Source organism: Carassius auratus, unplaced genomic scaffold (genome assembly GCF_003368295.1).
Source record: "Carassius auratus strain Wakin unplaced genomic scaffold, ASM336829v1 scaf_tig00001591, whole genome shotgun sequence".
NCBI classification, from domain to species: Eukaryota; Metazoa; Chordata; class Actinopteri; order Cypriniformes; family Cyprinidae; genus Carassius; species Carassius auratus.
This window is the reverse complement of record NW_020523372.1, coordinates 794,376-821,677: the sequence shown is the minus strand read 5'-3', so window position 1 is coordinate 821,677 and position 27,302 is coordinate 794,376. Positions and strand designations below refer to the sequence as shown.

General features: G+C 37.3%; 1 protein-coding gene across 30 annotated transcripts in view; it reads left to right on the top strand.

Moving 5' to 3' along the window:
- Positions 1-652: 652 nt before the first annotated feature.
- LOC113069371 (adhesion G protein-coupled receptor L2-like) overlaps positions 653-27,302 on the top strand; it is a 103,056-nt gene continuing 76,406 nt past the window's right edge. For 5 of the 30 annotated variants that reach the window (XR_003279711.1, XR_003279712.1, XM_026242421.1 and 2 more), the window contains exons 1-2: positions 900-1,827; positions 24,676-24,860. Coding sequence is in view for 28 of the 30 variants with exons in the window: in XM_026242421.1 (XP_026098206.1) it covers positions 24,752-24,860 (109 nt within the window). In the remaining 2 variants the exon portion in view is untranslated. Of the gene's footprint in view, positions 1,828-24,675; positions 24,861-27,302 lie in introns of all 30 variants that reach the window. The other 25 variants (XM_026242413.1, XM_026242414.1, XM_026242412.1 and 22 more) reach the window with 17 other exon arrangements.

Here is a 27,302-nt window from a genome sequence, read left to right as displayed (position 1 = left end):
TAATATTATTATTATTATTATTATTATTATTATTATCTTATATAAATTTATCTTACAATTCAGTTATGTTTAATACATAATACATATTAATTTATTAATCTACTCTATTTATTTGAAGAGTTTGCTCTGAAGTACTTCCCATTGAAATAAATAAAATGATAACAGCAAAATCAATTAAAGATTTTTTTTTTCTTTTTTTTTCTAGAATATTTTAATAGATCAAATCGTTGAGCTGCCGTGTTTTTATGTGCGTATGTGAGTGGGTGTGTATTTGTCCGTGTGTGATTCCACTAAACCCCACTGCCTTCCTCTGACTGCAAGAATGCAACACACATGTGGTTTTACTTCTGCAAAACTAATGCATAAACATCAGAAAAAAAAAGATCAGAATGACCTTTATCACATCTGTTTTCTCTTTTGTCCCCCGAAATGGATCTATTACTATGTAAAGTTATGCATGTGAAAATATATGTGTGCACTCTTATGCTGTGAGCCTCACCTGCTGTACGACTGAAACAGAGAAATGAGCAACTTAGGGTTGAATGAATGAATGAATGATGCATTTATATAGCGCTTGAATGTGTACTGCTGTACACCCAAAGCACTTTACAATCATGTGGTGGGGTCTGTGTGCAGCATCCACCTGGATGATGCGACGGCAGCCATAGGACAACGGCGCCAGTGCGCTCACCACACACCATTGACTTGCTGTATTTGACTGAAGTATGGCTCCGAAGCTTTATTAAAGCCAGGTGTAAGGGGGGATGCGTTGCAATTGCATGCTTCTCCTTGCATGGCCTTTTCAACTCATTCTTTAACAGTTCTAGGATGTGCATTGCATTTCAGGGTCATTGACTGTGAGGACGGTCAACAACTGGAATAATGGTAAGTGCGTTGTTGCAAATGGCATGCATGCACCTTTGTTCTGTGGATTACTGCTCCGGTTGCTGCATGGCTACAGTGGGTCTTTCTGATTGAGGCCAAGTTGAGAAAAAAAAAAAAAGAGACGAAAATCTGCACTTTTTCTTTTTGATGCAAGCTAGAATTACAGTGAGAAAACATGTGCAGTCATTGGCTGAGCAGGCCGGCCTGCCCCGTGTATGATGGAATCTGTCTCCTGTGTGCCCCAATGAAGGGCATGTAGCAGTGCAAATCCAATGGAAACTGGCCAAAAGTTGTATACACAAAACAAATAATCTGCTTTACTTTCCTGCTCGGCTCTGCGTAATCGTCTTCCCCAACAGCCGTTGCTTAAGTTGCACTCGTGATTACGTCTACGCGAACATTTCCTCGCCGAGTCCGCATCCGTGCGATCCAGGGATCCAGTTCCGGGGTTTAAGCGCAGCCTCTCTCTCACATCTCGGCTCAGCTCGCACAGAGAGAAAGCCCTCAGCCGCGGGCCGCTCTCTCTCCGGCTGGAACGGGACTCAACAAACCCGAAGAAGACGCGCAAAGGACTGAAATAAATAAAGAGGACTGCTTTTGCTTGTTGCTTTTTCTCGCGTTGCTTTTTTGCTCTTTTTTTCATTAGTTGCCTTGCGAACTGCTCCGCGTCCCCGTCACCCCTCCCTCTCTCCTCCAGCAGGACACACGGACTCTTTCACTGAACCCGCATCTCTTCATCCCGACGCGGCGGAGCGCAGGACTGAGCGCCGGTCTGCGGGAATGTGAGCGCTCGCGCTGAGAACAAGGCTCGGATGAGCGGAGCATGTGCGCGCTCTGCGCTGAAACGCGCTGCTCCTGTTCGAATACCTGCTTGTAACTGCCTCAACTGATTCATTAACTTTCCGTCAGATTTTTCTTCAACTACCCGCTCACTCACAAAAGGTAAGACGCTTTTTGTTAATGATTATAACGCGCTTATAAAAATGTAAATCATTTTGCTGTGAAGTGGGTGATTAACAAGTTACTCAAACTTTTCGGGAAAAAAAAAAATATATATATATATATATTAAGAAGAAAATAATAATTAGGCTCTAAGATAAGGATAGTGTGAAGTAATAACGATAGATCGAAGTTTGTCTTTTAAATATGCATTACATTTCATAACTTGCTTGGGAAAGAAAGAGTAGAGTTGAGCTCCAGTTGGATGACTCTAAAAGAACAGAACTGCTCTGTTCAGAGTAATTAAAATGATGGAAAGGGGGACCATGGCTAATTGAGAAATGGTTATTATCAAAACACAACCAGATGTGGATTGATTTGGTCGGCTGCCATTTCTTTCTTTGTCTTTTACTCTTTCTTTCTCTCTCTCTCTCTTTCTTTCTTTGAATGGAAACTATTAGTGTGGGAATAAGGGGTCTTCAAATAAATCCCGCGGATATATTTCATTCCACTGGAAATTCTTTAAAGGTGTCGGTGAAGTCTGCACACTTTAATTTATTGTCATTGCCTTTTGCTTCCTACAACAAGCGTGTGGTGACCTACATCAACTGTTGAACTCACTAAAGCCTGACTGGGGTTGTTAAATTGAGGTCTTGTGTCTATAATTAAAAGCAATTTCAGGCTCTTTTTGGTCGTTTTTAACTCCTCAGCTTGATTAATGTGAAAAGAATGGCTCAGGGTGCGCAGGCAGCAGTGATCGAGTGCTAACTAGGGGACTGGAAGAACCCAGTGCAGTCGAAATTGTCTGAACCTGGCTTACTCTAAATGTAACATCGGACACTTGTGAGCAGCCGCTGTTAAATTAGATCCTTTAACCCCACATTCATAATTAATCCGCGCCCAGGCCCCTGATGCCAGCAGCGAGATGAGCAGAATCCGGTCGGTGGCACTTCTTTGCCCAAACACACTCTGAACTGCTGTGAAAAGATCTTGCAGGGGCAAACTTTGCATTAGTATGCGTGTTACATTGTAATTACATGTTAATAATAATGTAATTAATGTGTTATAATTATTTGCGGCACTCATAATTACACATTATTATTGTTATGACTGTAGTAATTAAATATAATAGCATATAATATCTGCACCTGGACGCTGTAATTTGAAATGTTACCAAAACACCGGGCGAATCACAAATGTTTTTGGGTAAACATCGCTCCGGTGTTGTTTGAAATGCGGTGCGTGATGTGAGAGACGCTAAAAAACTGCTAAACATATCGAGTCTGCATCGACAGGCAGGTCTGGACCTACATGTGCAGTTTATATTGACGGGAACTGTCATTTCTATTTGATTGATTGATTTCTTTTGCATTCTGGTTAATCTAATATATTAAATTGTTGCTTAATGGCATGCTTGCATTTTTACATTAATAAATAAAAAAAAAATAATACAAAAAAATAAATAAAAATATTGCACGCTTTAAAATAGGCTAATATTTGATCTTATAAATTTATTTAAAATGCCTTTAAAAAAGGTTTTAAGGGCATAATAATTTCTCCGAAACAGGACTTTTGGTGTTGATGGAGAGTTTTACCATATGGTAGTGGTTTTTGGTCGGAATTCTTGCATGTCACCATTTGTGCTTTAAATAGACATTCACTGACCAAAAAAAGAAAAGAAAAAGAAAATATATATATTTCTTTGAATTTGTATAAGTGTGAATGGACTCTGTTTGAAGCCACTCCATTAGCATTTCAAAGTGGCCTGAGCTCTGTTTGAGCCCTGTGCTCTATTAGCTGGAGCACAGGCCCCGTGAACAGGAGGGGTGAGAGGGGGACCGGGGCTTGTAGTTCAATTCTCCTCGTCTTTGTGTTTGTGTGTGAAAACACTATCCCATCCTTTTCATTTCAAAGGAATATTTTCCTTGGCTCTGTTTCTTTCTGGCCCCCTTCCTGCATCAGAGAAAAGAAAACAGCCAAACATGAGCAGGATTATGAGATCCACCAGAGAACTTGCTTAGGTATTTTCACTCGGAGCCGAAAAAGAGTGTTTTTCTACATTTCCAGTAATGCAGGGATGAATGGATTTCATAACACCTACACACACGTTCTGCTCATGAGTTAGTCTCAGACATATAAAGCCCGGCACATGTCTGATTATTCACGATTCGCTTCGTCTAAATAGTGTAGACATTGTTTGATAAATATGAAGTGAATATTCTTCTTCTTAGTATTATTTTTTAAAGTCAGCCTTGAAAGTCTCAGTTTTAGAGCATGAATAATGATTGCTTTTTTTATTTAATTTTGTCAGCGAGATGTCCTCGACCAGTTATTAATGTGCTTATATAGTCTCATCTGTTCTCATAATATTCCGAATTTGTATTTTATTGACTGTTTTTTTTTTTTTTTTTCCAATCTGGGAATTATGATTTGTGGCCCTGTGCGCTGATCTCGATATTATCGCCATGTGGTCAATATCAGACATGTGGAGAACATTTGGCATAGTATGAGCAATAAAATGTGTCAAAAATGAACATTTTTCACTCCAAACTAAGTTAAACAGAGTCGATTTAAATCACAGTTGAGCCCTAAATAATGAACAAGCCAAATTGTGGAATAACTTTTATTAGAGCCGTAATACACTGTATTGTGTGTGTGTGTGTGTGTGTGTGTGTGTGTGTGTTTGCCACTGACAGCCATTGTTCTTTGAACATGAGAGCGTTTGCACAGCCGAATCAAATAGTCAGACTTACTAAACAACACATACAGCATCACAAACTATGGTTTCTGAATAGTCTTTAAAGCACTGATTTAATACTTTAAAAATAAAGAAATAAACGTGCCTTTATGACTTTGAAAGAAACAAGGGGAGACACTTTAGCATTGACATTCGCTCCATTTACTTTAGAGGCACTGTGATACAGGATACAGGGCCATACGCATTTTTTTTATTAAACAAATCAAAACACATTTGATTTGACAAGAATTTTAAATCAGATGATTTCTTTCCCTTGTTTCTGATTCAGTTGTGTGTTTACAGAGCATCCTGCTGTGCCGATAAACGCTCGCCAATTTGCGGGGAATAAACAGCCCTGTTACACTTGGAGTTTTATGTAAAGTGCTCAACTGCCTTGGGTGGGTCAAATACCTGCATTTTACGGTGCTTTTTATTTTACGATCAGTAATCAAAGGAAGGCAGGGCGTTTTGTCAAAGCATTTGTTTCTGCTTGCGAAAGGTTTGTGTGACAGTGGGACGGCAGACTTTTTACACAGGCTGCCATTTTAATCAGCTGCAGATTGTGGGCAGCACACACCCAGACTCCAGAGTGTGTTCAGACAACAAGCTGTTGGATTTGTTCTTAAATAGCTCTATCTCTTAAAAAATAAATAAATTAATTAAAAATAAATACATACATAACAATTAAAATTACTTTGTTGTTAAATAATAATAAAATAATATAAACAAATGGTTTTGTTTATAATTCTACAGTGCAAAATAGAATTAGATTAAGAATAAAAAGTGATCAGTTGCATGCGTGTTTCTGATCACTTTTAAAAATATAAATACTGGTGTGAATCTAAAGTGAATCAAAACAATAAACAAAGTCAATACAATTAATGAAATTTTTTTTTTTTTTTTTCTGAAATGATTGTAACAATTATATGCTTATACCGTTATATGGATAGAAACAAAGCTGTTGTAATCGATTTGATTTGATTTTTTACTGTGTGGAAAGGAATATTTTGGCATCGTGGATTACATGCGTTTAGCGTTTATCTTGTGCTCTGCCGTGTTTATTTTGATTTAAATGTAAATGAAGTCCACAGCGTGATTCGTGTTATTTCATTTTCAAATTCCGAACTACACATATTTAGTTTGGTGTACACACAGGGGGCATGACTTATCTATACCAGAATTGGTATTTAAAAAGAAAATAAAAAATAAAAAAAACACAAAAAATTCTATTTCTCATCAGAGAGGAGAAGGTAGGAACCCAGGTACAGGGTAAACAATATCTGTGAGCAAAGAGAGAGAGAGAGAAAGCGAGTGTGTGTGTGTGAGAGAGAGAGAGAGAGAGAGAGAGGTTTATTAGACGTCTGGTGCTAGGAGAAGGGCTGTGTCTCGGCTGGTTTCTAGAAGCACACTTTTCAAGCACACACCTGTTATTTCAGAAAGCTGAAGAGAGGTTGGTCTACAGTGTAATCCTTCTTCTGCAAAGTATTTACAACAAAACATCTTCAAAGTCTTTTAATTTTATTTTTTTAATTGTATTTATTATTTACTTTCACAAATTATTAATTAAAACTATTAAATAATTTATATTATTACTAATAATAATAGTCTAATAATAATATTAATAATTACTTTTAACTTTTTTATTAAACGGTTTTACGTTGTATTGTTGTGAAAAACTATAGCAGTAATAAAGTCATTAAAGCTATTCAATAATACAAATGGAAACTATTTTATAATATTTTATAATAACCAAAATGTTAATAAACTTCAATCTAACATTTTAGCTTTTATTACAGCTCAACCAGTAATGAAACAATGTTTGCATATTCTCCTCTTGTGCATTCCTGCTCATCTTAATATTAAGTCTACTAACTGACCTGCGCATTTTAGTTTTTATTCTTTATTTTTATTCTTTTTTATCTTACTTTTTCCATACCTATATTTCTATACAACTTTCTTTGTGTTTGTATTCTGTAATAATTGCACTGTCCGTGGAGCGGACCTGACTTACAACTGCTGCTTGTATATTCTCTATATAATCATATGTGTGACGAATAAAAAAAAGATGAATCTTGAAGGAGTTCTCATGTGTGCTGAACATGTTATATTTGTTCTATCTAATCTATAAAAAATGAAGAATGTATAAAAAAAATGTAATTCATATATAAGTGCTCAAAATAATGTTGATTGGTATTTAACATTCTTATCATAAAATGAAACAGAACAACAGTTAAAACATTTCCTGCAGATTCCACTAATCCTTAGATAACTAATCTAATCTGGGGTCAACAGGAAGTTGTTTTCTAAAAACATTCCAAGGTCAGAGGTCAGCTTTATCTTGTGAGGTTTATGTGACAGTTTATCAGCCAATCATACGAGTATAATCACAAGGACTTTGTTTCTAAATCTCATGACCTCCTGTTGTAGATAATTTAGCTTTAAATTATCCCTCCAAGTGTTAGGTTCTGATTCAGCTGAAATAATAAAAAAGTAATGCCACATTTTTAAATAATAAATTATAAAGCACATTTTTAGGTTTCCTGACCGAATACACCAGTTTGAGTAGTTTAATACAAGCATTCAATTCAATTCAATTCAATTCAAACAGAATACTGTTCCTAGATCTGCACAATTTGGGCTCCTCCAAATAGAGCAAGCTAGAGAACTCTTACGACTAAATCAATGCTGTGCTTCCATGCATTAATCTGAATTCAGATGCAGAGATTAGGAGTTTATTAAGGTGTGAGACCTTTGTGCTGGCCAGGGGTAAACACTGATTGGCTAATCAGTCTGCGAGTGACATCTGACAGCTCCGCCTCCATTGATTTTCCGAAGGAGGCCGTCGGCCACGTTGCGTAAGATGACACATAATGAGTGGAGAATTTAATTCAGACGAACAGCCAGGTTGCAGAGCTAAGTTAATTACTTAAAGGTAGCAGTCATTACTCTTTACTCTGGTGCTGATGTGCCCAATACAAACAGCCTTCAAGTGTCTTTCTCTCTGACACCACTCACCTGGCCGTTCGGGCTCAAATGCAGCTTGTCAGTGCCATTGTGTTGTGTGTGCTTATTTAACACAATGCATCAGCCACGCTAGGCTGAGAAATGACAGCTGCAATACTTACAAACTGGATTCATGTATATAAATCCCCTTGTTTTCCTTTTTTCTTTTCTTTTTCTTTCTTCTTTTTTTGTACCTTGGCTGACATATGAGTACAATACAAATCATCTGCTGAATGGAATCAGGGATTTTCACTCAACCACGAACTGAAAGTTGAACCAATTACATTTTTAATGCGTATGTACATTCTTCTTTTTGCGTATAGCATTGCTATTGTATCAGACCTTTAATTCATTTATATATATATATATATATATATATATATATATATATATATATATATATATATATATATATATACACACACACCAGTTTCAGCACATGCTGAATATAACATTATTTTAAAAGTAAAATATTTTGAGATATTTTGAGATTGTATTGGTTTGTTTTGTATTGGTGTGCAATATTATTATTATTTTTGCATGTCTTAAAAATTATTTCTAAAGCCTTATGTTTGCATAAACACACACACACACACACACACACATGCAGATACCCTGGACTTGTTTCACCTCAGCAGTGACTTTCGTTTTTGGCTGATGTTAGCAAGGCTGCATCCAAAAAGCTATTAAAGCATTGTTTCAGTACACTGTTCTTGGTAATGTTCTCTTCTAAAATTATGCCAATAGTTAACAAAGCAATTTAATGTGATTAATATTAATGTGGTCAATGTTATGGCAGTAACAGCAAATAACATGGATAAGTTGGAAAAGTGGGATACATAAAAAAAAGAATACATAAAAACCTCAAGGGTGAACTTGACCTTCAGTCAAAAATGGCTCCTTAAAAGATCTGAGCTCGTGTCCATTGCAAATTCGCATTCAGGCTCCATTCTGATGCGGAACGCCCACTTTTCATGGTCCAATGAAATCTCACTAGATGAAATCAAGACCTACCTGACATTTTTTTTTTCTCTCGCATTGAAATAAAAACAAAGAATGGCAGACGGAGCCATTACCTTTGAGAAAAAGAACTCAATAACATTTATGGGTCTCATTTTGAAGTCATGTTGAAATTCGGCCTCGTTTGAATTGTAATGTCTTCTTCTGTAACATATAGGACTTTCATCCTGAGGGACGGGAGTACAGAGGACAGGAAATGATGCAGAAAGAGAGACGGAGTGTGATCTGGTCTCTTTGCTCCATGTGTCTTGAGCGTGTGTAGCACTGCCAGGCCGCAGCTCTGGCTGTGAAGCGCAGGATTAAGCGGCAGACGATATAAGCTGACTTCCTTTATTCTCAGGCTGACTATAATGACCACAATGCATTTCTAATGTGAACAGCTTAAGGAGGGGAAACAGGTCACAGCGTGTTACATGCGTCGCATAAACTGACGAGTCAAGACTGAGTGGATGTGGATGTGTAAGGCATACAAAAAATGACATATAAAAGGAAAATACTCATTTATATAATGCTAAAGATCAAATCTGTGTGTATAAAGGAACCACCCATCAATCACATTCGAATAATTTAAAGTGTGTTTCAGCCACATGGTAGTTCTGATATCTTTGGTTTGTGGCACCTGCTGAAATGACTCGGATCGGCACAAAACTGCGAAATGTCCAACACTTCCTAATGGCATTTGCATAACTCACACATGCCTGGTGTGAATTTCGCCCCTGTTAACACAAACAGTGGTGGGGCGGCTTGTCTCACACCACACACGAGAGCCAAGAGAGTTACTCGCAGATATCTAACTGGAAAAATGTAAAAAAAAAAAAAAGAAAAAATTGTTAAACCGTTGAGTAGTCTTGTAAAAAATTATGTTTTCATTAAAATTGAAAATAGATACATTCTACAGTGTGGGAAGAATATATACGCTGTGAACACATACACACACATGCTGTACACACACACACACACACTTATTATTAATAATAATAAATAATGCTACTTTTTAATAGTTAATAAGTTACATTTTATGAGGTGTTTAAAAATTCAAATATTACATTTAAATGTCACACAATGCTACTCTGCGAGAATCTACAGTGTGGGAAGAATATAATAGAAAGAATTGTATGATATTATTTTATTATTAAAATGTGCACACACACACACACACACAATTTTTAATAACAACAAACAATGATAAAATGCATTTTTTTCTAAGCTGTTGAAAATATTTAAATATTAATTTCAAGCAGAAGCAAATAAAATGTTGCATTTATAATTAATAGGGATATTTCTAACCGTCATTAGCTCCCGTGATGGACAGCGCTGTTTTATCTTCATGCTCTCGGCTGAACGAAGCACATTTCTCTGCGAGCCCCCGGCCCAGCCGACCCCGTCCGCCGAGTGGCCCCCCGTCACCACCGCGGCTCCAGTGGCCTCTTTTGTTGTATTCTGATAAGATCTACTCAGTGTTTGCTTCACCAACCTCCAGTGGTGTGTCTGGTTACTTCACTGCAATTAAGAGAAAGGAAAACATGGCCAGCCGAAGAGTAGAAACATCTTTTGTGTGCGCGTGTGTGCGTGGGCTTTCATTCACAGAGTTTAATGTGATTTATAGATTATGTCACAGAATACATAAGGAAAGAAGAAGCTTTTTGTAGTGCGGTCGGTTTTCCTATTGGACTTTCTGTCCGGTGCATGCAGCGAATCGCAAGCCCCATCAAAGCAATTACCTTTGCTAAAGCCATATTAGTCTTATAATTGGATAATCTTGTATTGCTTTGGCTTAATTCATTCTGTTGCACCAAATGGTTTCCTGTCCTCAATAACATTTTAGGAGCTCATGTTCTTAGAGAGAAACGCTCTAGCCTCTCCTTCGTCTCGTAATATAGATTTGGTTTTCTTTTTTTTCTGAAAGTGCCTCAGTGAAATGAAATATTTGTGAATGTGAACGGTACAGTGACTGTACAGTATAACAACTATTGACTGTGGCTGTTCTCCAAAACCTTCTGTGCTGCCTTGCTGTCTACTGCCTACAAAGGCAGCATCCTAACGAAATCGAACATTATAAGACGCCGTACATAAGCAGCATCTTTGTGTTTGTTTCAAAGAGCCAGACACAATGCATTCCTATGAAACCTACATAGGCAGCTCAGCAGGTTTTGGAGCAGAGCTGATTCATTATTAATTAAAGACTAGCGTTCAAAAGTTTGGTGTCAGTAAGATGTTTTCTTTGAAAGAATGTAATGCTTTTATTCAGCAAGGGCACATAACATTGAACAAAAGTAACAGCAAAAACATTTGGAATGTTGCGAAAGATTTCTATTTCAAATAGATGGTGTTCTTGTGAACTTTCTATTCTTCAAAGTAGCTTGGAAATAAATAAAAAAAGTATCATGGTTCACACAAAAATAACTGTTTTCAAAATTGATATTCGTAAGACAAGTTTCTTAAGCACTAAGTCAGCATATGAGATTGACTTTGAAAAAATTATGACACTAGAGACTAAAGTAATAATGCTTAAAAAAAAAAAAAAAAATATATATATATATATATATATATATATATATATATATATATATATATATATATATATATATATATTTATTTATTTATTTATTTATTTATTTATTTTTTTGACGTATAAATAATAAATTAAATTTTAAAGTACTTTAAAATTTATTTTTTTCAGTATTTTATTATATTTAATTTGTTATTTTCAATTGTAATATTATTTCATAATATTATTGTAGTTTGATCAAATAAGTGCAGCCTTGGAACATATAAAATACTTTGTTTAAAAAAACATTGAAACAATGTTATATAAAAATTTAGGAAGTGAAACACTATTTTGAAAGGAATCAAATCAAAATACGCATATAACATAATTGAACAGCCTCACAGCTTATGCTAGATAATACATATTTGCTTAAGGAGAATATGATTTTTTTTTTTTTTCTAGAACCCTGCAGTTGTCCTCTGTCGTAGTAACATCATCGGTTATCTTTCCCTGAAGGACTAAAACAAAGATATATTCACGATACGCACAATGGGTGCAAAAACGCAGAGCAAGACTAAGTCTGCGTGAACGATGTATAAATAATTGAATGACATCATTTGCATACTGTATGTTCAGCTCTTATTAAAATCTAAACCTACGCTTTGATCAGAGGGAAACGCTACTTGTTATTTTTGACCTCTCTGTGAAGCAGGCATCCTGAATTGATCCCTGCTTTCAGACAGTTGCGCTGTCACCCCCGAGTGTGCTCATGATATCCTCCTCTGGACTCAGATTGTGGAAAATTACACTGAATGGCAAAGACCTTCACAACATACCAGAGCTGAAAGAACACAAATAAAGAGGCTAGAGAGATAAAAACGACAGACAGAGAAAGGCAGAAAAAGGAATTTTTCTGTATCTGCAGCCTTTCCGCTGGTGGCAGAAGACAGCTGAAACATTGGTAATCTATTTATATCGGGAAGATTCCTCAGGACACTAAAAGCTTTGATTTCTGGACAGGTTCAGAGTCCACTGTCCCTGGACGCAGGTCACTTATACGACACATGCATCTCCCCAAAGCATTGTGGCTCCACCAGCCATTTGAGGATCGCATGAAACGCTTCAGGAAAAGTTGGATGACATCAAACCCATCAATGTCACATCCAAGCGCCAGTATGCTATCACCTGCAACTGAATGCAGCTGTTTTCCGCTGCATCCCAGCTAATTTCCCAGGAACATCGTTATTCAGGCTGCATCACTGTGAAAAAAAAATGTAACTGTGGGAGAACTTTATGAAGAAAGCATATTTTGACTGAAATGTGCTCGGAAACAGTCCCTTATTCCTGCTGGTGTTGAATGTCGGACATTATTATATGGGCTGCTATTAATGTCAGATGTTTGTGCTCTGTGTTTGCAAAAAAAAAAAAAAAAATCCCTTTGAAATACATGAGATAGACAACATCGCATCTATGAGGCAGTGAATTTGTCACACTCGGATTGTAAATAAACAGAATGAGGTTGAGAAACCATTTCACGAGGCTTTCCAAACCTTTCCTGAAGACATTTCGCAACTGGTATACAAAGCAAGCTTCAGACCCTCCAGCGAACCACTGTTCCCAATCCCATCATGCATTTATTACACTATAAACAGGAAGAAAATGGCAAGAAAACATGGTGTCATATTATGATTGTTGCCAGCGCAGTGTTACGTGTGCGCTTGAAGGACTGAAGGAGCACACAAAGTCAGTCAGGCTGATAAAGCACACAAACTCTTCAGTCACTCCAAGCGGTGTCTGTTTGACTCCTGTGCTAATGTGCAGCTTTAACCTGTGTGGAAAACGCAGCCGCCATAGCTGTTGTTTACATTCTCTGATCTGCTAACTAGCGAAACAATAAAGCCATTTTCTGCTACTGATAACAAACAGCCCTAAAGCCACTGCACAAACCTAAGTATCTGGGTGACAAAATAACTTATTTCTGAAAAAATAAAAAAAATAAAAATTCACTGTGAAACACTGATTGTGAACCACTGGACTGATTTAGTAACATTAGCAAACAATGCTAATCTGTGGTAAATTCACCATGGTAGTTATTATTACTATTATTAAAGGGTTCATCTGATGTGAAATGCACTTTTACAAGATGTTTGAACATACATGTGTGTTGGCAGTGTGTACACAACCACCATATAATGATAACAAATAATTTTTGTGTTTTTTTTTATCTACTAAAATCATTACCCCTTTCTCAAATCAAGCCGTTCTCAGCTTCTTGTCTGTGTGACATCACACCGACAGGCCCCTCCCACGATTTTTGATTGACAGTAGCGTTTCAGCACAGACTGGACTGGCGTCTAACCTTAGACCCGCCCTGAGTGAGCTATCATTACTCCAGCATTGTTTTGACGCTGGAGCAGATGTAGACAAGAATGACTCCTAAACCATTGATGTGTTTTGTTGTTAGATGTAATAATGAACACAGCAGTTTTTTTATTTACTCCCGACATCTAAGCCGCTGATGATGCAGTGGATTACCTTTGTTTGTGAAAGGAATGTGCCACAAATCATTTGTTATCCAGCCTCACCTAAAGAAGAAGTGAGTATACTTTTTTTATGATTCTCTGCAAATCGCCTTTCCTGATACCTTGCTAGTTAGCTAAATGATAAATGCGGCTAAAGTTTACCGTCTCTCAGAGAGCAGCTCGGCAGAGAGGGGCGGGGTCAGAATCATAGTCAAAGACTCATATCAACTTGTGGCAAATGGGCATCCGATGAACCCTTTAAATAATAAAGAGTATATTGAATGCGTACGGAGACCGAATTGATTGTCATTTGTGGTGCTTGACAGGAGAGACATTACCGCGGTCACATGACTGTGACACTTGGCATGTGCATTGGCCTTTTCAGTGTTTCGAATGAAACACACAGAACTGGCAATTAGCCTTTCAACTTTCTTTAAAAGTTTAAGAAGTGTAAGGGGGTCAAATGAGTTCAGTCTCAATCTAGTGGAGGGACAGCTGCGTCTCAGTTCCACTGCTCACAGTGTTAGTTAACACATGTAAATGAGGCTAACGATCCAGACACAATCTCTCATGGCTTTCTACTCCAGAGCCTTGAGCCTAACAGCTCACAATGAGAGATCACCACACAAACAAACTAGAGCCATGCGAGAGACTCAGTGCATGGCTCCTTTCCTCCAGATTTGAATCATTATAGTTTTTTTTCCCATTCACTAGATTTAAAATGACATCATTTTTAGTTCATAATCCTAAAGTAATTACTGAAGTTTTGAAACTGCATAGCCATACATACGTATTAGACACTTGAAAGTTTCCCGTTTTTAACATATGGCTCAGGCAATTATACTAGCGAGTCAAAAAACGTCATCTTTCCACTTTCCACTCCATTTGAGTTGTAATCTTAAACTAAAAAAAAAAAAAAAAATTATATATATATATATATATATATTATTAGAGGTCTTAGAGCAAGATTGAAGTAATATAGAGTTAATTATGATCCAAACTGTGATAAAAATGAGATACCAGGCAGAGGATCATAATGAGATGGAGAATTTGAAAGCAAAACCTGCAGGAGCACAAGTTCGTCCTGTTTAACCACAGAAATGGCAGAGTGTCGACTCACCGTGACTCTTTGCCAAGCATCCGACTGTTCAGCTGAGCTTGTGGGAGGCGAGGGTGTAAAATGAAAGTCACTTCCTTTCCTAAACTGTTTAGCTTTCTCACTTTTCAACCAAATGCTTATAGCGACACAAAAGCAACACAAAAGACACACAATTCGGCCGGCGAAGAGGCTCTGCGATGGTAAAAATTAGCATTCGGTTTTCACGTGCATTAACGACACTAATATTTCACATGCAAAAGCAGGTGCGCATTTGAATTCAAAAATGAATGATTTTGATGGCGTCTTTGGAAAAGGTCAGTATCGTAGCATTAGGTTTAGCATGAGGCTTTAACTGCTGGTTGTGTTGTCAGGAGAGATTTAGACCTGACAGTTGATTGCTCGCCGGGAACAAACTCCTCCCTCCTTATCTGTCTGCCGATTTTGAAACGATTTACTGTCGAGCTCGTTCTCACCAGCACGCCAGTTTGCTTGTTGAAATCTGGAGAAGTCACACACCCAACAAAAAAAAAAAAAAGGAAAAGAAAAAAGTGTTTTGAAGGATTTAAGTGCTTAGTAGACTATTTATACGTTCATGAAAACCCTTCTCTAGTTTTAGCTTGTTTACTTTAATTAAAGTAAGTGGCCATTAATTAAAAGCGTCTAAACGACTTTGTGGTTTGTGGCCGAATCCTGAATCGTCTCTGCTAGCGTGTGAGCTATCAAAGCTCAAAACATCTCCAAATCATTTCTTCTCATATGAAATCGATCAATCAACCTGGCCAAATCAATCATCGGTAGGTTTCTTCGCCACTCCGCTTTTAATGTCACCCATTCAAGACTTTCTTTTAATGCCCCTCACTTTATGTTTTGTGTTCCCTTCTGCCATCTTAAAAATTAATCATCCTGTTGAATAATGGCTCACGATGGTGCTGAATAATTGATGATCTGGTGCTTAATAGAGGGACAGAGGAGGCGTTATGCTCACACAACTGCTCTTGTCTGAAGGAGATGCTGTGTATCTGCGCAGACAGACAAGCTGGACTGTGTGTGTGTGTGTGTGTGTGTGTGTAAAATGGTGTTCAATAAGTAAATGGCAGTGAAGGACAGACACATAAAAACATAAAAGGCTGACATGAAATATAAACTGATCTTATTTACTTTATTTATACATGTTCCTGATTCTTTTTTATGTACCTCATCTGTGTGTGTTATAATAAAGCAAAATAAGTTTGTCTTTGTAATATCTGATCAAAATGTAGCACCTTTTCTGCCTATGAAACTAATATTTATTTTGGCTGACCTCAATCACTCTTTATACTAAAAATATAATATCTTATTAAAAAATATATTTTTAAAATGAATGCTAGCAAAAAAATTAAGCACGATTAATTGCATCCTACATAAAGGTTTTTGTTTACATTTTTATGTAAACATATATATATATATATATATATATATATATATATATATATTGTTTACATATATGTGTGTGTGTGTGTGTGTGTGTGTGTAAACATATTTATATTATATAAATCTATCTATCTATCTATCTATCTATCTATCTATCTATCTATCTATCTATCTATCTATCTATCTATCTATCTATCTATCTATCTATCTATCTACAATGTGTGGATGTTGTTTCATGTTGACTAAAACAAGAAGAGAGCACTTTGGTGAGGTCAGGCATTTGGATGTATCTGAACAGAGCATGCTAAATGACAGACCGTGTTTGTGACTGTCCCTCTGTGTATACACACGTACACACACACACACACCGGCACACACATGAACGCATTTTCACCCGTGCATTTGCACCATTTTGACAGCAACAGTGCTTTCATTGCTTTTGCAGGAATTAAAAATTGATGCATTTTGCTGAAAGTGAGATGATGAGCCTGTGAGAGTAGCAGAAACCTTCTTCTTGTCTCTATTCTCTCTCCTGATATTTTATGACCTCTTACACTGGGCAGCTCTCCTTTTGTGGCATGAAGACAGATGTTGTGGCCCTGTTTGCCACTGATGAAAAAACACAGTGAAGTGCCTGTTCCACAAATATGGTACAGAATAGGGCTTTAAAAATAAGTCTCTGTTTCATTTGAAACCCCTATTTTGATGGAATAGTCAGTGAAAATTGTCAAAATAAATATTGAATATGCTTTAAAAAAAAAATAAAAAATTGCAAGTTTTGCTGTCCTGTTACTACATTTTGTGCCTGAGTAAAGTTAAAACATGGTTGAAATTTAGCCAAAATTAGCCTATTGCTAAATTTATGATAAAATGTTGGATTGTTGTTAATGATCGGTTTATATTGAAAACGGAATCTTTACACATTTGTTCTTTTTTCACATATTTTAAATAAATAATGTACCGTTGAATGGTTTCGCTTGACAAATAAAGTCAGTGCTACAAATTGTGTAAATTGGAATGAATACGATTATTTACGTTTAGAAATGACCCAATATATGTTATTTTTTGAATGTCACAATTTGAAGCAGTTGCATTATATGCAACTAAAAGGGCTAAATTGTACAGTATAACAGGGTTGCATGCAATTTATGCTATTAAAATGAGTTGAATATTCTTGTTACGCAGTAGATTATGTAACAGATCCAATAGTTTAAATAATTAAACAAACAAATAGTTGTTTGTTCTTCTAATGCCTTAATAAAGGCATGGAACTCCACAGTGTAGTGTATTTGTGTGAAGTGCTCAGTGCATTTTGCTGCCAAAGAAAGTGTGTTTTCCTCCCGTATCCCAGCTGAAGGGGAAACATGGAGTGTCAAGGACTTCTTTCTTCTGATTGGCAGGTGCTATCCGTGTAAGATACCTGTATAATGGTGGTCCTCAGAATTTTTTTTGACCTTCTTCTACGTCTCCCCGTATTAATGTCACTCTATTACCGTTAAAAAGGCAGAGGCATCTCGAGAAAACACGACGGGGCTGAATCCTCCTTATCGTCTGCAACCTAAAAGGGGGACTTTGGCGCTATCAGTTAATGGAAATGACATTTTTTTTTTTAAATTTCATTTTCAGATAATCCACTCCTTGTCCACTAAAACATCAAAATTACTGTTAACAATATGTGACGGCCGTATTAAAACTAACTTCCTCATAGCAGTCGAGGCCCATTATAATCGTCTCTGAGAGACACCGTGCCTTTTTAATAGGATTTCTGATACGTTCTGCACGTTATTACACCGGTGTGCATGTCATTTACTGACGGAATTAGAAAGCGGTGTATAAGAATAATGAATAGATGAGTAAACTAACCCCTTCCTGTAGGGTATGAATGTGGTGTTCGGTAATCTCTACTAAAAAGGGACCGTTGAATCTATTTCCAGCAACTTCTCCAGAAGCTCTAGTTTGTGCTGAAGGCTTTGGATCTGCTCTGGTTCTTAGTTTTGGTTTGGTTTTTTGCTTGTGTGGCGGCTTGATAGAGACTTTGATTGCTCTGATTAATGGAGCCTTAGCATCCTCTTTGAGTGAAGGATGAAAAGAAGTTAAAAAGGGTGAGATTTCATTCACAGAGAGTGATTGCAGTATTTTACCAGCACTCAAAGCATTATGTGTTTCTCTATACCGTGTCTATGTAGTTTCATTAAAGCAGTTATTCAGATTAGGCATGGTCATGAGACACAGGGTTTCATGTATCTTTTCCAGGTCTTAAACACAGAGCTAAATGGCCAGTTAAGATGCTACATTTGCATCTCTGGTGTAAAAGCCAGCTGTGCTTGTGAACGCAGGAATAGGAGCCGCGAGGAACTGACTGATATTGGTTTCTATTCTGATTTGAATCAATGTTTTGAATCTGGATCGTTAATGATTTCATTAATAAGTCCTTTAGTCATTTTGATGGATCTGGTCTCGTGACCGGTTTATTCATGAGTAATTATTTATTTATTTATTATTTTGAAAAAAAAAAAAAAACCTTGACATCGTTATTAATTTTATGGTTGCACTTTATTTTACAGTATGTGTACTAACATGTACTTATAGTGTACTTACAGTGTATTTATCTAAGAAAGTTCTGGTAACACAAGGTAACTACATGGGGTAGGGTTAGGTTTAGGGGTAGGTTCAGGGTTAGTTCCTAGTTATTACATAGTTATTGTGATTACTATAATAAGTACATAGTATGTACATGAGGAACAGGACTGTAAAATAAAGTGCTACCCATTGTATAATAATAATATTTACTGTCTGTTGATTGTCCAGACTTTTTATTTCATTTAGACAGCGAGCGAACAAAAAGATAAAACATAATTTTTTTGGCTGCCGCAATGCAGATTTAATAGCAGCGGAGCGCTAAATAGCACTGCAGGAAGCAGTTTTAAAACAGTGTTCTTGAAGAAAAAAAAAACAAAAAAAAAACAAACAAAAAAAAAAAAAAAATATATATATATATATATATATATATATATATATATATATATATATATATTTATGGAGTAGTTTACCTAATCACTGTCATTTTGAATTAACCTTATGTTGATAAAAACCTGTATGACTGTGTTGCACAACGAGAGAAATTTTAAGGAACTACACTGGTCACTCTTGTCCATCCAGTTGCAATGAAAGCTTCAAAAACAATGCAGAATGCCTCTTTTTGTGTTCCAATTTTATTTTTTTATTTTTTTAATTTGTTTTTCCTGTCCTCTACATTTAGCTCGTCATGCCATTTCTAATTCACTGTGTGTACAGCAACATTTGGAGTTTTTTGTCATTTGCTCATTTAATGTTTGACATTGTCGTCCACCTGACCTTAATACATCCGTCACCCCTATATCATGATGTTTGTCCTCTGGTTTTAAAATGTACACAACCGACAGCGTCCAGATGGCAAAGGTGAACGCATGACAGTGGAGTTGAATAGGATGTGTTCAGAATGACTCATGTGTGGCTGTGCATTAACCGGCCCACCCCTGGACCGCTGATTGATTTCCTCTAGCGTTTCTGTCTCGATGGGACACTGTCATCTGATCACTGACCTGATATTCTAGCACGAATACTAAAACATCGAAAACAAACTCGTCACAGAGGCGAATTTTCATGTGGCTAATGGTGCATTATTGGTCTGGAAAACTGGTGTCATTTGTGTCCCTCATTCAAAGATAAAAAAAATAACAATACATTACTAGCACGTTTTACTAGACATACATTAAGAAAAAGCCAGTAAGTCTTTTATTTTTGTATTTTTTTTTTTTGCCTTCCCAAACAGTGCTTCCAAAAACTACATGTAAATTTTCTAAATATTATATTTCTCAGTAAGTCTTGAGGTAGGGTCTCCAGGTTATGTGTCAACCCTGTTACTTGAAAGTTGTTCTCTTTTTAAAGAACCTATTATATAAATAATAAAAATGCTGACTGATTTCATCAGCCTTTTTTAGAGAAGTAAACTCTCTTTTAGAGATGTAAACTCTTTAGAGTCTCCTCTTCTTTCACTTTCTTACGTTATTACAACAACATCAAGTTACTTTAAACTCTTCTGGTACATTTTCTGAAGGCGTTAGGTCTATGCCAACATCATTTCACAAGATTTAGCTCGCAGTGTTAACAATTAAGTCTGATGGAATGTTTAAAACGATACAAAAGATGGACTTAAAGGAAAAGATATGTTTCATGATTTGCATGATTTATGAATATTTAGCTTGTCAGCTTGTGTGCTTTGTCCGACGCTGGTGTGTTCGAGGTCCATTGTGTGAATGCGTGTCCCTGTTTATGGGTCCATTTTTTATACACTTGTCATATTCTTTGACTATCAATCTCATGGCTCTTTTTGTAGTTCATTGAAAGCTTGGGGGTTAATTCAGAGGTCAAGCGAGACTTGCAAGCTGTCAATCTCGCATTGTAAAGTTTGTAAACCCCCCTCCGCCCCCCTCGGCCTTGCCTCTCGTGCATTATTCCTGCACCCACCCCTCTGAATGGATGACTCCTCCTCTATTCTCCGGTGGGTCTCACTCCCGCTTGAGAGAAAGACGGCCGCATAATTACACATCTGCCCTTTGTTTCTCTGTTTTGGCATTAACATCTCAAACTGGCCTTTCAGGTCTGATTTGAACGGCTCTCTTCTCACCCAGAGAAGTGGAATGTTCTTTCAAAGTTCCTCTTTTTATTTCATGCAACTGTTTTGTTGCGTGTTGTTAGTCTGTTGGAGCAGATGTACACAGCTGTGAAAAAGCCTTCTGGGTCTGGACCTCTCCATCGATCACATCCCTTATATAGCTTTGTTGGTTTGTACGTAAGCTGCACAATTTTGCGAAGCTTTCGCCGTAAAGGGCAGGTCGTAATCAAAGAGAGAGCCGGTATCAAACACCCCGGCCGGAATCCTTTGAAGATAAATGGTTGCTGTCTTAATTTGTCATTATTAGAGTTTTTAATTTGATTTGCAAACACAAAGCACAACAGAACAGCGACAACAGGCTATCCCGCTGTGCCGCGTCGGCGTTGGAACGGCAGTATTTGTTTGAAGCACTTAACAGGTGTTGATCGGCGGTCTTTGCCGCAGCTTAGGGAGATAAGGCCTCCCGCGGAGGGGAGAGACCTCAACACGTTTAATGAGGAGCGCGGGAGTCAGACGGGCCGCCTTCGTCCAAGGCTCCGCTTCTGGAGACTGATCAGCATGTTAACCGCTCACAGCGTGAGATGGAGATATGAAAGTACGGAGCTGTTGTCGTTGATTTAGTCTAACACCCCTTGACTATGTAGGGATCAGCCCTCATCCTTTATGCATTTATTTTTCTTCACAGCTAACCTGCTGTGAGCCACCACCACACCGACTTCGCTAGTCAATTTTTTTAATTATTTTTTTTTTACTCAACACAGATGACTTTAGGGTAAATACAGTTCTATATTTCAGAATCTAAGTAGGCTGGGAGGCTCTGCTGTTTTGTGCTGTCATTTTGCCGAAGCTAATGCTAATAATGCTACACCCACCATTTCAGTATTCCCATTAAATGGAAAGATTTAATGTGAACCAAACACAATAATCAACTATTGTTTTGTCAGCTTAAATATATGAATTCAAAAACATATTGAATGTGATGATGGTACATATTTAGCATTTTTGTTTAGTATATTTCAAATGAATTTAAAGCCAAACTATTTTTTAAAGATAGTTCACCCAAAAATGATCATTATTTGTGATATGATAATAATGATAATCATTTACACAAAAAGAAGATCATAGCTAACATATGGGACCCGTTTGGGTTTGAAATGGGCTGAAAAATGGGCTCTCTATCTAGGATTCCATAATGGCCCCATTTCAATTGCCCACATTGATTTCATATAGGATTGAACTTGCCACTAGGTGGGACCCAACTCAGTCCCAGCTTTAATTGAAGAATATTGGCAACCAAACAATTTTGGTCCACATTGACATCCATTCTGATATATTCTCAAAATATATCTTGTTTGTTCATCTATTTATTTTTTTCCACATAAGAAAGAATGTCATGACGGGTGATAGTTTAAATTCAGAAATATATGTTTTAGTGATCAGCAATTAATTAATTTATCCAATAATCTGCTTGCTGTGCCATGTTACTCTACATTAGTGAACACATATTTTAGTTTGAAGGACAAACAATCAAACGAACGGTCAAATAAATAAAATAAAACAGTAATCCGTTAACTACATGAAAATTAAATAGTGCTGAACAGTTCTTTGAAAAGATGACTGAAGATGAAGTGACATCATTGGAGTGACTAAGTCTCATTTTGAGAAGTCCTACAGTTGACAAGTTCTATTTTCCATAATTTTTTTTTTTGTTTTGTTTTTTTTTTTACACTTGACAAGATTTTACAAGTATAAGATATCTACGCCGTCACATAAAACAACAATATGACTTTACTATTTACAGCCGCATTGTTGACTCTTGAATGCTAATGATACAGAAGGCCATAACCTTGATACGTTTAAGACAATGCATTAGCATTTAGACATTCTTCATCTGATAATACAGACATTCATATTACAGTGAACCCCTCTCTTTTATATTAATGTAAACAGACTCCTGATGTTTTTAATCACATTTTCTCACCTCATGACTATATATACATACATATATATATATATATATATTAGGGGTGTAACGGTTCACAAAATTCACGGTTCGGTTCGATACGATACACTGATGTCACGGTTCGGTTCGGTTCGGTTCGATACGTTTTAGATACAGCAAAATGTAAAAACATCTCAACTTTTCAGAATGCCGCAAGCGCACCGCGGGTCATGTGACAAGAACCAACCAATCAGCTTCATCCTTTCCCGTAACAACGTTGAGAGCTCAGCCAAGATGAAGGATCAGCTGATCATAGTTGTATATGGATTGCAATTTTGAAATAAATTCAGTAGCAGAGCTACTGCAAGCGATTTTTAGAGCTGCAAATCCATTTATCCTTCGCTGAAATTTCCGCGTCTCATGGAGAGAGCACGTCATTGTTGCTTAGCAAAGACAGACGCCTGATGAGCGCTTCTGCCCGAGCGCTTTGGAAAGGAGGAGAAAAACGCGCTTAGCGTTTTCCACGCGTTTTTAGGAGCGATATGTGAACGGCCCCTAAGGCGCTCGCTCACTCAGCACGCGCTGAAGGCTCGTTGCAAAATGTCTAATGCATTTAACAGACCAGAAATATAAGATCCTAAAATAACCAACAGGTCTGGTGTTTGGGTTGGATTCCCTGTAAGCTATAGTGTCTAAATGCTGCAGGGATAGTTTGCTGCGTGCATGTTTCTCCTTTTTTTCGTCTTTTCCCAGATAGTACTGACGCATATATCCCAGATATTCCCGCTGTTTTTTTTTTTTTTTTTTTGTAATCCCGCTGGTGTACCCTGTCATGTTGCAGATGCGACATACCGTTGTTTTTTTATCCACCACTCTCTTGCCATCACCATTATAGCTTAAAGGGAATCCAAAGTGCACCCAAACACCAGACCTGTTGGTTATTGGAGGATCTTCTCATTTCTAGTCTGTTAAACGCATTGGCTATTTTGCAACGAGCCTTCAGCGCGTACTGAGCGAGCGAGCGCCTGCTGAGTAGCCTAACATAAACATATAAGATGGTGTTTTTTTCTTCTTCGGGAGTGTCAGGGGCGTTGCCTGTTACGTTGTTTGGGTTATTGGGCTACCTTGTTGAACGCATATCATTATATTTCTTTCTCTCTCTTTTTTTTTTTTTTTTTCAAATATAATTAATTACTCCAACGAACCGTTCGGTATACATAATGCGTACCGCGTACCGAACCGAAAGCGTCGTACCGAACGGTTCAATACGAATACGCGTATCGTTACACCCCTAATATATATATATATATATATATATATATATATATATATATATATATATATATATATATATATATATATCCAAGAAGCAAAAATTCCAATACTTTCATTGCCCAGACATGAGGAACTACCCTGTAATGTGATGAAGTATTAAAGGGTGGTGTGATATATTTAGTGTATCTTTAAGAAACCTAGGGGGTGCACACACTGTTTTTAATGGGCTCCTAAGTGGCTCGTTACTGGAGTGACGATGTTTCCCATGAGGCCGTGAGTGTGTTTTATGGGAGGCTGGTGGAGGGTGTAAACATGCAGAGCAGGAAAACATTTAAAGGATGAGATACTGTACATGACATAGTCCTCTTCGGCTGGAGAATATCCACCGGTAGCTTAAGGGGACGAACAACCTGTTTCCTCTCAGAAAAGGATGGTAGTGGAACAGGTTTGGGAGAGGAGAGTCAGATAAAGACGAACTTTGAGGTAAATGGCATGTTTGTAATGCGGGAGTTGCTGTTTCAGGTCTCAGTCTCCTTCCAATAGAGGGTTTCTACTCCTGGGATGAATTGAAAAAGAAAAAACAAATCCTTTGGAGGAACTGAGGCGAGCGAGACTGCAGCAGTTAAAGGGGGAAGTTTTTATGCCTGAGGAGTTCTTCATCGACAGCCAAACACTGACAGTCCGCTGTGGTTTTCTTGCAGGCTCGGAGGTCAATGATGGTTATCTCTCCGAGTGACTTCACTGGATCGTTGTGACTACAGTGATTTCGACCCAGACATGTGGAAAGCGGAGAGTCCAGTCAGAGCCAGGATGGGATGTTCAGAATGGAAGTCTTTGGTCCTCTGCGGCCTGGTGTTCGTCTTGACGGTTGTACAGAGTTCAGACGGTAAGACTTTTCTTCTTCTCAAAATATTACACATTTTTCGTAATATCGTCGGAATCATGCTGTTATTTTGTGTGCATGTTCTTTTATCTGGTGGACATTTGAAACAGACACCATTTCTGAAAGCTCAGATAAATGATGGCTGTTTCCTTCAAGACAGATGGCCTGAGGTTCTTGGGAAGCTGTGTGCATTAACACAGAGCTTGCCTTCGTTTTCTTACTGGTTAAATTAAAAGAAAGACCATACAGTGTATCCGAGTTTTCCCTCATCTCATCTCTGTCTGTTTACTCTCATGTCCTGTTCTAACTATAGGCCTAAACCCTACAACTGCTCATTATAAACAATATCCTCAAGTAAACACGCCTCATTACACTCTGTCCCTGCCGTAATATCTTTTTAATGCATTTTTATAATTGAATTAAATGGGTTACTGCCATAGCCATGGCTGGAAGTTTTCACTTGTGCAGAAACTTTGAAAGATTGATTGCTTGAGGGTTTGTTCCCTGTTTCTCTCGAGTATATCCTAGAAACTTCAGATCTCATCTTTCTGATTTCATTTCGTGGGCCGAACACTGTCTATAAGTTCGGATGTAACTCATTTGTATTCTGTGCATCTTCTCAAGCTGCATTTTCTGGTATTTTATGAAGCCGAAATGCAAAGCAGTGATGAAGTATTGTGGAGCCGTTTTATTGATAGTATGTCTGCCATCGAATGCCATGAAATGTGGCGTTGTGCTCTTATAGAAATAAATCAGGGCTGTATATGCTGAATGCTATATTAGTCTGAGCTCTTAATGCTTATTTGATAATCGGAGCGGTCTTACTGCTTCACAAGAGTGAGTCATGTTAAGATGAACTTTAAAAGCTAAACAAAACTGTCACAACATTGTGGGACAGATGGCCTGGAAACACTGTGTTTAATATAAAATATGCATAACGATACTTCAATAACACTGAGAATGACCCACAGTGTTGAGTATTAATAATTCTTAGTAGTTTTATATCCTCTGCCGGTAGATATTTAGAAAGCATACAGTCCTGAACCTAGTGCATGCTTCTAGCTACTCATGCTCAGTTTCTGTTAAGCACTGTTGCATTCTGAATACAAAAATGCAAGTTAAATATGTAATTTGTAATCTGCTTTGATCAGGCATTTGTGACTTTCACAGAGCATGTTTCTGTTCTCAGTAAGGATTTTTCTTTTTTTAGTGCATGGGATTACTTACTACAGAAGTCAACAGCACTCAAGTCGACTCATTCATGTACAGTAATAAGGTGCAGGTTTATTTGCTGGTAAATTAAGGTCATTATTTACCAGCAATTACAGTTTTTCTTTGAACGCGCTGTCACTGGATTATTTCACGATGGGACTAAGTAGTTTTGAAAGAAAGCTTTGCTTTATATGTCTGGCCAATTTGCCGGTAAGGATTGTGAGTAATATGAGCCATTCTTTTTTTAATTATGGAAAGGACTGAATAATATCCGTTTGTGTCCTGCTGCCTTGGGCTCATTCAGAACGAATAGCAGGGAACCGTGGCCTCGACCGGCGGCCACCCGCCTGTATTCATAAAAATACTTCATCTCCATCTTAATTCAAATCAGAACAGCTTCTGTGTGACTTCCAGACAGCCAAATCACACATCTCAGAATTAACTGCGTTCTTGGCGGCTATAGCCTTTTGACAAAACAGAATTAAAAGGTTGAACTTTTGCTTTACGGAGAGATAACTTTCACCTCCATCCGTTATTAGGGAAATACACAGCCCAGTTTTCCATCAAGTGAATAGTTTCCTTTCTTGGTGTTCTTTTGCTGTGGAACTCGATTGCAATCTTGACCTATGCTTCCTCCATTTCAGCTGTGGTTTCTAACTCAGAACTGGATATTTGGTCAATCTTTTTAGATATTTAAAGGTCATGCCTATTGATTTTCGGATTTGAAACATGATATGCATAAATAGGGGACTGTAGGTCAGTGATTTGCATGTCTCCAAAGCATATGGAAATGAAAAATCCTGCCGTTTGGGATGAAAACTTTGACCATTAGTTAGAGCTGAATCACATGATGGTCGAAATCTGCCAACACTTTGTACTTACTTTGTACTTACAACACTTATGTGTAATTACATGGCATTCATTCAACAAATATGTAATTTAATAGAAGCATTGCCTGAAAACACTGTATTTAATATATAATATGCATAACGATACTTCAATAACACTGAGAATGACCCACATTCTTGCATATTAATAATGTAAAATTCTTTGTAGTTTTCTTTCCTCTGCCGATCGATCTTTAGAAAGCATATTGCATGCTTCCAGCTACACATGCTAAATTTCCTAAGTATTGCTATTAAGTATTGTTGCATTCTCAATATAAAAACGCAAGTTAAATATGCAGTTTGTAATCTGTGTTGACCAGGCATCAGTAAGGATATTTCAGAGGGA